We start from the raw sequence: 14,569 nt of genomic DNA on the forward strand, positions 1-14,569 counted from the left end.
CACACACAGACAAACACACAGAGTCATGTGATTTCCTGTAACTGCAGAGAGGGGGAGGAGCCTCCAGTGAAAGTGAAAGTGTTCAGACTCGTTCTAACTTCAAGGAGCAGACGGAGGAGACGTGAAGTCTGAGGCTGGTGAGGGATCAGCTACATTTATATTATTCATTCATATTATTTTACTGTCACAGACTCTGGGTCAGTTCTTGTGTAATTGTGTTTGAGCTCAAAGTGTTTTTCACTGGATCCCAGAGACAGATATAAAACAATTCAATAAAACATGAACTGTGAACCAGTTCCTCTTCATGGGTATGAACTGGACTTTGGACTGGTTGTTATTAAGAGTGTAGAGTAGTAGTGGTTGGTGTGTGTGGATGTTTAACTACAGACTCTTCACCATTGAGCAGATAAATATGTGTGTTAGTGAGAAACTGGTTCAGAGAGAGCGACCACCACCCGAGGCAGGGAAACAGGAAGTGATGCAATTCGCTACCGTACGTCAGTGTGAAGTGACTCTCTGATTAAAAGTGACATCTGTTCATCAAGTGTTTAATAACACAACGTGTTTTCACAATCATATGGAAATAGAATTTACACTCACATCAGTTTTTATTAGACATGATTGGAAACCATGTTGTCTGAAGCCAGGTTCTCTGGCTCTTTGCTGACATGAAATGACATATTCATCTTCATGAACTGGGTGGTTTCAACAGTGAACTGGTTCAACAGGGAGGAGGAGCCTGAGAACAGGGAGCGGTCAGACTCCATTTTCACCTGGACGAGCAGAAGGAAGGAAAGTGAGCAGGTGAGTGTGAACACAACTTTCTGAAAGTTTCACTGTCTCACTCTCACACCTGCTGTTAACATCCGTCTGCTGATCACATGACTCTAAGTTGGTCAGTTCACACCTGGTGACAGACGTCATGTGATCGGATCCCAGAGACAGATGTGAACAGCAGGTCTGGATCAAAGAGCTTCAAAGGACTAATTAACAGAGTTAACTCACAGCTTCACTTTTTATCTTCATCTGTTCATCAAGTGTTTAATAACACAACGTGTTTTCACAATCATACGTTACAGCAGTGGTCACCAACCAGTGGAGAGTCTTCACTGTGGATCCCAGTAAAGCTCACATATATATATATATTCCTTTTTATTTTTGTTATTATTATTGTCTTTAAAACATATTTCATGAGTTAAGTTACAAATACTAGTTTTAATTTTAACACACACTTGTGTTCAGCAACATTTATATTATTCATTCATATTATTTCACTGTCACAGACTCTGGGTCAGTTTTCTACTCGTGGACTTTAGAGAGAAGAAGATTCAGGATGAACTTCTGTCAGTGAATCAACAGTTTGACTCGACGCTGTGATTGGCTGAGTCCAACACATTAAACCTACAACTGTCTCAAGTTACGTGACAACAGGGACACAGTGTAGGAGCGTTTGTTATATTTGAAGAAACACTGAGTTTACTACCTGGCTTCATTGTGTGAGTTTGAGCTCACAGTGTTTTTCCTCTCAGACTGAAGATGAGTGGTTATGAGAAGGAAGAGGACAGAGCAGTCTCCAGCTGTCTGTCTCTGAAGAGTAACTGGTCCATGTTTGAGCCTCCATTCTTCAGTAATGAACCTGGACCCTCACACACAAAGTAAGAGACCTGCTACAAACATGTGAAGCTCCAAACTGAATCCTCACAGAATGAACCAGTGAATGATGTGTTCTGAATAAAAACATGTTTGTGTTTGCAGAGGTCAGGACCACAGACTGAGAGCAGAGTCTCCAGGGTCCAGCTGTCTGTCTCTGAAGAGTGACTGGTCCATGAGACATCCTCCATTCTTCAGTAATGAACCTGGACCCTCACACACAGAGTAAGAGACTGTTTCTACTGGGACCTGCTCTGAAGAGGATCTAGTTTCCTCTAGTGTGGCCCCTGCATTAGGACACAGCTTCATTGAAGTTGGTGACTAATCTCTCAGAATCACTCAAAGAGCTCAGACCTCCACCAAGAACCAACACGCTCCTTATGAAACCACTTTGAAATCCACTAGAGACTCATTCTGATTTGGATCTGCACCAAATTCCACACACTGGTAAACATCAGTCCTCTGAACATGTCTGTGAAAGAGGACCCCCCCCCCCCCCCATCTGGTTCACAGACCACAACCTTCCACCAAGTTTACTGGTAATCTGTTGTTTTTTATAATCCCACTAACGAACCAACCAACACACAAACATACTGGGTGAAAACAAAACCTCCTTGACAGAAGTGATGACAACCTGTGACTGTGACATGTGAGTTATCAGGACATGTCTTCACAGGGAGAGGAAGAGGAGTCATGTTTCTGAGGAGGAGCAGTCGTCCTGCTGTGCTTCGTGTCAGGACGTCCTGAAGGATCCAGTCTCCACCAGCTGTGGACACTGGTTCTGCAGACAGTGCATCACCTCATACTGGGACCAGTCTGGTTCTTCAGGAGACTCCTCCTGTCCCCAGTGTGGAAAAAGATCCAGAACAGGAGCTGGAGGTCAGACAGCCGGTCAGAGCAGCACTGTACATGTGTCTGCTGATGTCTTCACTTCTGACAACAGCACATGTGGTTTTATTTTGTTCCTTCATACAGCATCAACATTTAACATCGTTAGAAAAGCACAAAGTTAAAAAGCTTTTATTTTCTGTAGTTTTTCTGAATCTGATGAAAACAATCAGCAGATTCTCAGATTCTCTGTCTCTCACATTGTTTCTTGTCTTTCAGCAGATCGTGGTCTGCAGGAGGTTTCAGATGAACATAAGCTCAGTGTGAGGAGGAGATGTGAACATGTGACTGAAGGAAGTGATGAAACAGGAAGTAGAACCCTCCTCAACAGGATCTACACTGAGCTCTACATCACAGAGGGACAGAGTGAAGAGGTTAATACTCAACATGAGGTGAGGCAGCTTGAGACGGCTTCCAAGAAGAAGATCCTCCACGACACTCCCATCAAGGTCCACGACATCTTTAAAGCCTCCACTGACCAGCAGAGCAGCATCAGAGTCGTCCTGACCAACGGCGTCGCTGGCGTTGGAAAAACCTTCTCGGTGCAGAAGTTCACTCTGGACTGGGCAGAGGGTTTAGAGAACCAGGATGTGGGTCTGCTGGCTGTGCTTTCATTCAGGGAGCTGAACCTGGTGAAGGACCAGCAGCACAGTCTTCTCACGCTGCTCCATGTTTTCCATCCAGCGTTACAGAAGCTCACTGCAGAGACGCTCGCTGTCTGTAAACCTTTGTTCATCTTTGACGGCCTGGATGAAAGCAGACCTTCTCTGGACTTCACCCACAGGGAGCTTGTGTCTGAGGTCACACAGAGGTCATCAGTCAACGTGCTGCTGACAAACCTCATCCGGGGGAATCTGCTTCCCTCGGCTCTGGTCTGGATAACCTCCAGACCTGCGGCGGCCAATCAGATCCCTCCTGCATGTGTTGACAGGGTCACAGAAGTACGAGGCTTCACTGACACCCAGAAGGAGGAGTACTTCAGGAGGAGATTCAGTGATGAAGAGCTGTGCAGCAGAATCATCTCACACATCAAGACGTCCAGGAGCCTCCACATCATGTGTCAAATCCCAGTCTTCTGCTGGATCAGTGCTACAGTTCTGGAGCACATGTTGACCACAGACCAGAGAGGAGAGCTGCCCAAGACCCTGACTGACCTGTACTCACACTTCCTGCTGGTTCAGACAAAGAGGAAGAACAACAAGTACGGTGAGGGACATGAGACGAGTCCACAGCAGCTGACGGAGGCTGACAGGGACGTTCTCCTGAAGCTGGGGAGGCTGGCACTTAAACATCTGGAGGAAGGAAACATCATGTTCTACCAAGAAGACCTGGAGCGGTGTGGTCTTAATGTCTCAGAGGCCTCGGTGTACTCAGGAGTTTGTACTGAGATCTTCAGAAGAGAGTGTGTGATCTTCCAGAAATCAGTCTACTGCTTTGTTCATCTGAGCGTTCAGGAGTTTCTGGCTGCAGTCTACATGTTCCACTGTTACAGCAAGAGGAACACAGAAGAACTCAACATCTTCTTGGGAATGCGTAAGAAAACAGACAGTACATCCTCCCTGGATGACCTCCTGCAGAGAACCATGAAGAAATCCCTCACCAGTACAAATGGTCATCTGGACCTGTTTGTTCGCTTCCTTCACGGCCTCAGTCTGGAGTCCAACCAGAGAGTCTTAGGAGGCCTGCTGGGTCGGACAGAGAACAATCCAGAGATCATCCAGAGAGTCATCAACAACCTGAAGAAGATGCAGAGTGATAACATTTCTCCTGACAGAAGCATCAACATCTTCCACTGTCTGACTGAGATGAACGACCACTCAGTTCATCAGCAGATGAAACAGTTCCTGACGTCAAAGAAAAAATCAAAGTATCTCTCTGTCATCAGCTGCTCAGCTCTGGCCTACATGCTGCAGATGTCAGAGGAGGTTCTGGATGAGTTGGACCTGAAGAAGTTCAACACATCAGTCCGGGGTCGACAGAGACTGATCCCAGCTGTGAGGAACTGCAGGAAGGCTGAGTGAGTCCAGACATGATCAATAACATGTTCAATCAGTGGAGATGAGTCGTTCTTCAAATACACTCAGTGTGTGTGTGTGTGTGTCTGTGTGTGTGTGTGTGTGTCTGTGTGTGTGTGTGTGTTAAAGTTATTATTATTATGTAGATATACATTCTCATTGTTCTCATGTACATATGAGAACAATTAGATCAGATGTGGAGAGTGAAATCAAATGTGATCACTGTGCTGGAGTTTGAGGGTTCAGACAAACGACCATGTGGGGTCCACGGGAGATTATTGTATATACTGTGTATATATATATTTATATATATAAATAATATATTTATATATATATATATATGAGCAAACAGCACAGTGTGAGGAGACGATCACTGAATCAGTGTTTGGATGAGAATCACTGATGGTTCCTTGAAACTGAAGAAGCAGGAAATATAGTTTCTTCTTCTTTCTTGTGAAACCAGAGTTCCCACTCTGCGTTTGTCCTCCACCACCAACCAGTGCAGTGTCCGTCCCTCCAGGTTCCTGACATGTTGACTTCACAACAATATGAGGTCACTGTGACCTTTGACCTTTGACAACTGAAATCTAATCAGTTTCTCTTTGAGTCAAAATGTGAAGAAATCCCCTGAAGACAGACTTGAGATATCATGTTCAAGATGCCATGAACATGTTCTGTGACCTTGACCTTTGACCTCTGACCACCTGAGTCTAATGAGTTCCTCTATTAGTCTGAATGAACGCTTGAACCAAATCTGAAAGGATTCTCTTGAGGAGTTTTTAACAAAGAGGGGATTTACCAGGGTGAGGGTCACATGATCATGTTTTGTATGAATGTTGTGTTTTCTGATTTAATTCTCACAGATTTGATATTTTCTTTAATTACAGACTCGGTCATTGTGAACTCTCAGAGACTCACTGTGAAGTCGTGGCCTCAGCTCTGAAGTCAGACCCCTCACATCTGAGAGAACTGGATCTGAGTGGAAACCCCCTGCAGGATTCAGGAGTGAAGCTGCTGTGTTCTGGACTGGAGAGTCCAAACTGTCGACTGGAGACTCTGAGGTCCTTAAATCCTTCTTCACTTTTCAAGATTCAAGATTCAAGATTCAAGATTTTTTATTATCAAATGCACAACAATAACAATAAGCAGTCGCTGGCAGTGAAATGCTTGAGTCACAGGCTCTCTTCTGGCAATGCTCAAGTAATTCCAACCTAAAAAATAAAATTGAAATAGTATAAAATAGAATAAAATAGAATATCAAAATTTAAAATAGAAAATAAAGTATACATATCTCAATATATATAAAAACAGCTGAAGAGAAAATAAAACAACAATAGTGCAATTTATGCAATGGTGCAAATATGCAAATATGTCACGGTGCTGGTTTGGTGGAGTTATTGCAGTTCAGAGGAGTTTAAAAGTCTTATGTCCTGGGGGATGAAACTGTCTCTGAGCCTGGTGCTGCCGGCCCGGATGCTGCGGTACCGTCGGCCAGAGGGCAGCAGGCAAAAATGTTTATGGCTGGGATGAAAGGGCTCTTTAATGATCCGGCTGCTCTTCTTCCTGCACCGCTGGGTGTAGAGGTCCTCTATGGATGGGAGCTCCGTCCTGGTGATGTGCTGGGCAGACTGCACCACCCTCTGTAGAGCCTCACGGTTCAGGGCGGTGCTGCAGCCATTCAGGATGCTCTCTATGGTGCATCTGTAGAAGTTGCAGAGAATCCTGGAGTCCATGTGGAGCCTCCGCAGCCTGTGGAGGAAGAAGAGTCACTGTCTGAACGTCTTCCTGATGGAGTCTGTGTGATGGGTCCAGGTCAGTGATGTGGACCCAGAGGAACCTGAAGCTGCTGACTCGCTCCACCGTGGTCCCGTTGATGGAGGGGGGGGCGTGTTCTTCTCCTCGTCTCTTCCTGTAGTCCACGATCAGCTCCTTCGTTTTGCTGACGTTGAGATACAACAAAATATAAATAGTTTTATTATTATTATTTATCACTATCATAATTTGCCAGAGTTTTCATAGTTACACAGTGAACTTTGTTTACTCCTTCGACTGACACAGCTCCAACAAAGCACGCAGCCATCTGACTGAAGAGAAGAAATACACAACACGTTGTTCGACAATGGAGACGTTAAGTTAGTTTTCCAGGTTTGCCTCGACACATGTGTCATGTTGACAACACACTCGACACACAAGATCATCTGTTGATTTCACACAGATAAACAACACTTGCATTAAAGAAACTGTGACAAACCAACACACCCGTTCTGTGATGAGCGGTTGTTTTCATTCTCCGATGAATGAACCTGATCATCGACAACAACGAGAACATCTTTTAAAATCCCGTCCGCTGACTTCAACCAGCAGCGACAGGAGGACACGTGAAGCTCCACACGTCCATTAGAAGCACGTTCACCAACTGGACTCATGAAAACACCGCTCGAGCTTCCTCCTTGTTGACGTGAGGGATGTTTACATGTACCTGTTGTTTGGTGTGTGCGCGTTGTAGTGATCACCAGCGACAAACAGAAGCACTTTGCGTGGAGCTGGTGACGCGTGTGTGTTCTTCAATGCTCCCTGTGTCTCCTATGAAGAGGAGCATCAGATTGTGAAGCCTGGTATTAAGTTTACAGTTTATTCTGTGTTCGGACTTTCACCAGATGATCTGGAAGTTACCTCAAAGCACATCTGGTGATATACATCTGACAAATCAAAGAACGAGACATTGATCTGACGCGTGATTCAGATTTCAGTGACTCGGTGGCGTAGTGAGATTGTCATCAGGCTAGAAGCTCATAGTGCTTCAGCTCATTGTTTCGAATCCCGTTCAAGGTTTTTTTTTTTACCATTTAAATGTATATTGCGGTCTCAACGTGATGCTGACACAGACACATGAACTCGTGAAGGGTTCATGTAGGATTTTAATTTCAGCAAGACCTTCAGTAGATCACCGCACTTCACACACAGGCGCTTTGTGAAAATGACGAATCTGCCACCGGCGCTGAAAAGAGCGTCAACATCTGGAATGTCGCCAGTTGCCATGCGCGCCAGTTAAACTGGAACACCGGCTCACGACCCTCGTTTCCTTCGTCGTCGCCTCCGTGCTCCAGGTTGCCGCTCCAACCCGATGGACAGAAGTTGTTCTCTATCATATATGATGATAGGGCTCGCTTTACCGGAGTGCATGATAAAAAATAAAGTAGAACAAATAACTACAAGATAGAGAAAAAGAGAAAAAGAGCAGAGCTGTGGGAGAGCGTGAGACACAGCAGCCTTCCTCGGCGCTGTCCTCCCCTTTATCAGACTTTCTTTCTTATTGGGTCATTATTTATTTAAATTGTCTCAGTTCTGCTCTGCTCACTGTCCCTCAGTCATCTGTCACTCACCCAGCCTGTCAGTCACGTCCACCTCATCAACTCCATTCACCTGCACTCACCTGCTCCTGATCACTAAGAAAGTGTCAGTAAATAACATGTGGACTGAGGCCGAGCACTCGTCCTCCTCAGCTTTTCAAAATAAGACACATTCTTATTGAAACACGTTGGACAGTTGATAAGTATAGAAACAAACAGGAAGTGACATCAGGAGCCGTCCCTACTTTAAACAGTGTTTAATTACACAAACCTGCTCAGTGACCAACACACAGAGAAGAAGCTGATGAATGAAACAATGGTCCAACATGTCTGATCTGATATTTATCTTCAGGTCACAGACTGGACTGAGGTCAGCAGCATGTTGAGAGTCTGTGTTGACATGATGACGATCCACAACAACAGGAGGACACATTCTAATATTCATATTTCTTTATCCAGGTTGGAGGACTGCAGTCTGTCAGAGATCAGCTGTTCTTCTCTGGCTTCAGCTCTGAGGTCAAACCCCTCTCATCTGAGAGAACTGGTTCTGAGAGAGAACTACCTGCAGGACTCAGGAGTGAAGGAGCTGTGTGGTTTTCTACAGAGTCCAACCTGTCGACTGGAGGCTCTGAGGTCAGTTCACTGACTGACTTTTGTAGATCTCATATCTATAAAACAGCACTTATACACAATTTATCTCATTTATTTCTAATTTAGTATAATTCCTCTTCATACATAACATGAATCCATTCATAAATTAATCTGTGACATTTTAAATATTCAGCTACTTGTTAAAACACTGAGTTTAGTTCTGGATTTCCTAAACTGATCTGCAGGACAGAGACCGGGTCCAAATAATCTATTTGTTCTGAATCAGGACTCGTTTTTAGTCCAAAATGTAAGATTTCATATTTATCTTCCATGTTATGAGTCTGTGCTGACATGAATATGTGTCTGTTATTTTCACACATGAACTCAGTTTAATTTACAGTTAAGTTTTATTCTTTATCCAGGTTGAGGGGCTGCAGACTGTCAGAGATCAGCTGTTCTTCTCTGGCTTCAGCTCTGAGGTCAAACCCCTCTCATCTGAGAGAACTGGATCTGAGTCACAACAACCTGCAGGACTCAGCAGTGAAGGAGCTTCTTGATCTACAGCAGAGTCCAACCTGTCGACTGGAGACTCTGAGGTCAGTAGATGGTTGGAGTCAGTCCACACTGCTTTCATCAGTATGTTACTAAACACAGTCAGTATCACAGATCCAGGGTCTGTGCTACCAAGCAGGATTTGTGGTTATCAGGTTAACTTCAGGTTTAGTTTTTTCAGTTCTACGAAGCTCGTCCACTTCTTAACCAGGTCAATCACCATGGTAACTTCTGATGAACGGCTAACCTGCTCCAGGTTAAGTTGGAGATCAACCCGTATAGAAGCTCCGCCCACTGACCACAGTGACTCTCCACTGTTGTGTGGTGCTCACTCTCCTTAAAGGGACGGATAAGGGAAGTTTAAATCAACGTCTGGTTGGTTCAGTTGATCTCTAACTCACCCAGAACATCTCAATGTCTCCAGACTCATCCTGTCCCCAAAACACCAGATGACCTCAGCTTCCTGGAGACAGGTCCATGTGTGTGTCCTCAGAGACAGTGTGTCCTCAGAGTCAGTGAGACAGTGTGTGTCTTCAGAGACAGTGAGACAGTGTGTGTCCTCAGAGACAGTGTGTGTCCTCAGAGACAGTGAGACAGTGTGTGTCCTCAGAGTCAGTGAGACAGTGTGTGTTCTCAGAGACAGTGTGTGTCCTCAGAGACAGTGAGACAGTGTGTGTCTTCTTGTCTTCCTCTCGTCTTGTTAGTAAACAACAGATTCAGATCTCGTGGCCTCGAGTTATTTATCTCGTTCACACGTTATTATGTCGTGGTCACAATATATTTTTACCAGATGCCACCAGGGGGCGCTGTAACTTACACATTGACACGATCCAGATGTTCTTCCTGCATTTAGCAGCTGTGACTGAGTTTCTTTTATTCTGGATCATGTGTTTGTTCTCCTCTGATTTTTATTATAGAACAGTTTGATCCTGGTTGTGAAATATGAGGCTCTGCTGTCAGTCAAACTGTCCATGTCTGTGATTGGTCATCCACAGTAAACCCCGCCCCTTTTATGTGCCCGCTCAGATCTCGATGAGGAAAACCTGAGTTAACTTAACGAGTTGATAACCAGCGTCATGTGACCACTTAGCCTGACTGTGTCTGTCAGGTTCAGTTGAGCTGATCTCAGAAAGATCTCCTGGACATGTTGAAGTGTCTTCATAGTTCAGGCCTCAGTGTTTCCTCAGTGAAGCTGTGAGAGGACAATGAGGACAGATGTCAGGATTGGACAGAGACACAGTGAGACAACAGTCGGCCAATCAGACGAGCCACAAGCTGCTTGGGATCATGTGACTGAGTTGACGTGAAGACGACAGTTGTTGTTGTTTTCATGTGAACAGGAAGTGAAGCTGGACCACAGCTGACAGCCTCACACGAGGGACAGAGACGGTGTCGTCTTCATCTGATCTGAGACAGTTTGTCCTCTCACTTCATCAGTGAAGAACTGATCAGGTGGATCTTTGTCACAGCTCTGAGATCAGTGGGACTGAAGCCTCTCCTCATCACATGGTAACCAGGAGCTCTTTATACAGAGCAGAACCTCTGCTGAGGTCCATCTGTCTCCTCTGGTCCCAGTTTGTCAGAAGCAGATGTTCATCAACACACAGTGAAACATGGCTTCACCTGTAACAGCAGTAAATCCACCTCTCAGGTGTCCACTCTGCACTTTGACATGCAGAGGACACACACTGAGCTCTTAGCGTGTTCATTCCAACACGTGAACATGAAGCAGAGAGGAAGCTGCTCCACCTCTGAACAGGACTGAAGTCCCTGCTGCTCTTTCTACTGGATGAGCTGCATCACTGACTCACAGCTGATGAAGTGAGTCTCTGTGACACTGATGTCTTCTTCTCTCAACAGGTGGGAGGGGAGGTCTTGGTGGAGCTGAGTGTGAAGAGGACAGTGTGAAGAGGACAGTGTGTGTGGACGGAGGCTGAGCTGTGTCCTGAGGATCCAGAGGCTGAAGCAGCAGCAGCTTGTGTGTAGTCTCCAATCTACACAACCCCTAATCTGCATGTGTTTGTGAGATGAAGCCGGAGCACCTGGAGAAAACACGGGGAGAACATGCAGACTCCACACAGGAAGACCCCATCTGAACCGGATTCAAACCAGCAACCTTCCTGCCCCGATTGTGTTTATTCACATGAATAATGTGTTTATTGAAATGACACAACACAAGCAGAATATATAAACCCTCTATAAAGAGTCACATACAGTGTGTTTAAGTTTGTCTTATTATTGTCCACCTTTGTCCCTCAGTGTGTCTCCATGTGTGTAGAACCACATTCTGTGTTTATGTTTGTTTATGATCTTAAAGTTCCTGGATTCACGTCACAAATTGATTTAGTTCAACACAAAGTTCAACACATTGAAATCACTTTGAGTTTAAAATCTGAGTTTTGTCTTTGACACAAAAGATCAAAACTCTGGACTTAAAAATGGGACGTTTTCATTTCTGCATCAGGTGCAGAGCGGTGGTGGCTTTTCTACTTTTGACCCACAGGTGGCGCTGCAGTATAACAGCAGCACATCCCAGTCAAAGCCTTTATATTCAGTCTATGAGTCAAACACATGGATCATTTCCTCTGTGACAAACCAGATGTAACGAGAAGAAAAACATCTCAGAGAGAAAAGTTCTGTTTCTACTTGTCTCTGCTTTAATGCTCAATAAACATCCTTCCACCGACTTCACTGGAATCATGACTCAGCTTTTCTTTCCTCTTCAAACAAACTGGTGGAAACATCTCGTCCTTGGTGCAGGTAAAAGAACAAAATCACCAGTTTGACATAATGGAAACCAGCAGAAGAAAAGTGAATGAGACATTTACAGAATGAAGAAGAGTCGATGAAGAGCAGAGCATCTTTAAGTCTCTGAGGAAACTGTTTCATAAACATTTTACCATATTTAATAGAAAACTGACCCAAGGACGTTTTATACAAACGTAGATGAAGATTCTTGTTGTACGTTCTCGACCACCACCTCAGAACAACCACCAGGGGGAGACTGTTGGAGAAACAAAACCTTTTGGTTTCCTCTGTTCCTAATCCTAACCCTAACCTTTGACCTTATTTAGGTTAAAGTGATCAGAACATGCTGTTTACTTGTCAGTGTCTTATTCAGACTAATGTCTTCATCTGGTTAATATCAGACTATTGGTTCCATGTGAACGTGTCGAGTGCCTTGCCCAAGGAGCCGGAGTTGAACCACCAACCTCCAGGTTAATAGATGACAGGCCTCAGTCTCTTGGGAGGGAGTTTTCAATTGTTGTCTTGAAACTACTGGAAGTGTGTGTAGTTTGATACAGACAGTATTTCATACTGAGAGCAGGCAACAAGGAAATATCATAAGACCTTAAAAAGGTGGAATCTATAAACCCTGTGGGGGGGGACACAGCTGTGAAAGATTTCACTCTTTTAATGTCGTCTGTGCTTTATTACAATGATTCACCAGAAACATATCGAAAAGTAAAGTTACTAGAAAATATATAAAAACATAACAGGTGTTCAAATATAAAGGAGAATACATTTATGGTCGTATTTGTTTTATTCAACATTGCAAGAGTTAGAAAATCGACTGTTGTCATATGAATTAATTAATAATGAATTAACACGAACGGTTCCCAATAACTGACTGATTTCAGTTCATTATTCCACAAACATGTGGAGACTGTTGTTGGATGAAATGTAGAAAGTGCAGAGTGAAGAAAAGAATGATTTTACGTAAGAAAGGTCGTTTATTCAGAGTAAAATACTGATTATAATAATATGAACACCTCAATCAACACCAGACCACAGCTCCAGTGAAACTTTACACTTCCCTTTGTTTCAACACTTCTCACTACGAAGCCCGACAGGAGTTAAAAATGAATTTTCTACCTGGAAAACAAGAAACCATGACGTGTGACAAATGGGAGTGGTAACAACACCCCCCCCCTCCCCCCTCCCCCACCCGACTTCTTTAATCTCTAGTCTACTGTTGGTAAAAAAAATGCTATAAATACATCATATTTAACAAAGCGTAGAAAACAGATCAAGTATAAATAGGGAACTAACAGAAACAGATGGAGGGTTGGTGACTGTTGAAAACTGCTGCTCATGGTTTTCTCTTTATGTTTATATCTAATATCTACATCGATTACATCCAGTTCACAAAGACACCAACACGTCTATGCTCCTGTTTGTATCTGATGATGTACGAGTAGATGTCTGGAGGATTTCTCTGATTGTTGGATGACACATGGAAACTGTAGGTTGTCACAAATATGCATTTAAATCAACACTATGCAACTTTTCCAGCTGAAAGCAGCAGCTTGGTGAAAGTGAGTCTGATGTGTGAGTGTGAACAAGAGAAAGTTTCCTCCTTCTCTCCCTGAGCGTCTGTTCTCTGTGACTCTGCTGAGTGGGTTCCATCTCCTGAGAGAACAACTGACTGAGAGTCACAGACACAACCAGCTGCAGCTGAAGAGTGGAGCTGAACTGAGATCAGTTACAAACACTCTGAAGTTATTAACAACCAGAGTTTATCTCCAATATTCAGCAGGAAACTGTGAAACATGAAGATTTGTTACAGCTGCAGCTCTTCAGGTTCAGGAAGCAGAGGATCATGGGTAATATTTCAGTTCAGTGAGTGGGACACGCGTCATCGCTCGAACACAGAGCCAAACAGAGTCAATCACCACATGCGGCCGCAGGGGGCGCTGTTGGTCAATAAAAGTTGCACAGTGTTGTTAATATTCATCTATTTTATACAAACGTTTATTTTGAATCGTAGATTGTTGTCGCTGTTGTCTTTTAAAGGCAATAAGTAAACAAATGATTTATTTTTTACATCTTTACCAGAGAAGTGAATCCTAATCACAAGCTGTCAGATAAATGTGGTCCTCATCAAGGTGAAGATCAGCAGATCTACTGAAGGCCCCCAAGGCTTCGTGGAAACACTGGATGGTCCATTGATTAGAAGGGATTTCTGATTCCTGCTCTAAAGGATCTCTCCAGGATGTGCTCTCCTCTTCCTCCTCTTCCTCACTCCGTCCTTCTTCCTCTGTGGCGTCCTGGTCACTTCCTGGTGAGAAGCTGGTTCTCCAGCTGCTCCAGACGAGCAGTCATCCCAGCCAGTGGGCAGTTGATTAAGGAATAACAAACACACACATGAGTAGTTTCTGAACATCTCACAGAATAATTCACACTCATCTCTGACGTCGAGTCAAAGAAACATCATCTAACTGGTTTATATGGATCCAGTTCCTGACACGTTCGATACCAGTTGGATGAATTTCACTGTTTCCTGATTTGTATTCATCTCCATTGAATCTGTTTTTCAATGGACAGTGTAAAACATTAATATCTGGTGTTTCTCTTCTTCCTTCTGAACGAGCACCACTCAGGTGCCTCCATGTCCTGAGCTTCTCCTTCACACCTCCTTCACTCTGATGGAGCAGCTGCTGGGGACAACAGGCAGCGTTTTGAAAACATCACATGAGAAGATTCTTTTAGTTTCACATGGTCACAAACCTCAGTTCACTC

The 14,569-nt window shown here is 44.1% G+C and overlaps 1 protein-coding gene and 1 pseudogene across 10 annotated transcripts; one reads left to right on the plus strand and one right to left on the minus strand.

Annotated features, from left to right (window-relative positions):
• The first annotated feature begins 17 nt into the window (after window positions 1-17).
• On the plus strand, window positions 18-11,732 carry LOC128452605 (NLR family CARD domain-containing protein 3). Of its 10 annotated transcripts, none has more exons than XM_053435544.1 (11): window positions 18-137; window positions 713-804; window positions 1,284-1,440; window positions 1,530-1,655; window positions 1,756-1,875; window positions 2,327-2,541; window positions 2,758-4,555; window positions 5,441-5,614; window positions 8,363-8,536; window positions 8,917-9,090; window positions 10,907-11,732. In XM_053435544.1, the coding sequence occupies exons 4-11, from the start codon at window positions 1,537-1,539 to the stop codon at window positions 10,932-10,934; spliced, it is 2,802 nt and encodes a 933-aa protein (XP_053291519.1). In that variant the 5' UTR covers window positions 18-137; window positions 713-804; window positions 1,284-1,440; window positions 1,530-1,536; the 3' UTR covers window positions 10,935-11,732. The 10 variants fall into 10 exon arrangements, with proteins under 10 accessions (XP_053291519.1, XP_053291516.1, XP_053291523.1 ...); XM_053435545.1 differs by having other exon boundaries at window positions 53-137; window positions 729-804; XM_053435541.1 differs by lacking the exon at window positions 1,284-1,440.
• A 2,038-nt stretch (window positions 11,733-13,770) lies between these two features.
• Window positions 13,771-14,569, minus strand: part of LOC128457406 (matrilin-4-like) — a 63,026-nt pseudogene continuing 62,227 nt past the window's right edge.

The sequence above is a fragment of the Pleuronectes platessa genome, chromosome 2, assembly GCF_947347685.1.
Source record: "Pleuronectes platessa chromosome 2, fPlePla1.1, whole genome shotgun sequence".
NCBI classification, from domain to species: Eukaryota; Metazoa; Chordata; class Actinopteri; order Pleuronectiformes; family Pleuronectidae; genus Pleuronectes; species Pleuronectes platessa.

Coding starts and splice junctions, on each gene's coding strand:
- LOC128452605 (XM_053435544.1), top strand. CDS start 1,537: ATGAGTGGTTATGAGAAGGAAGAGGACAGAGCAGTCTCCAGCTGTCTG. Junction 2,542..2,757: donor AGCTGGAGGTCAGACAGCCG/GTCAGAGCAGCA, acceptor CTTGTCTTTCAG/CAGATCGTGGTCTGCAGGAG. Junction 5,615..8,362: donor TGTCGACTGGAGACTCTGAG/GTCCTTAAATCC, acceptor TTCTTTATCCAG/GTTGGAGGACTGCAGTCTGT.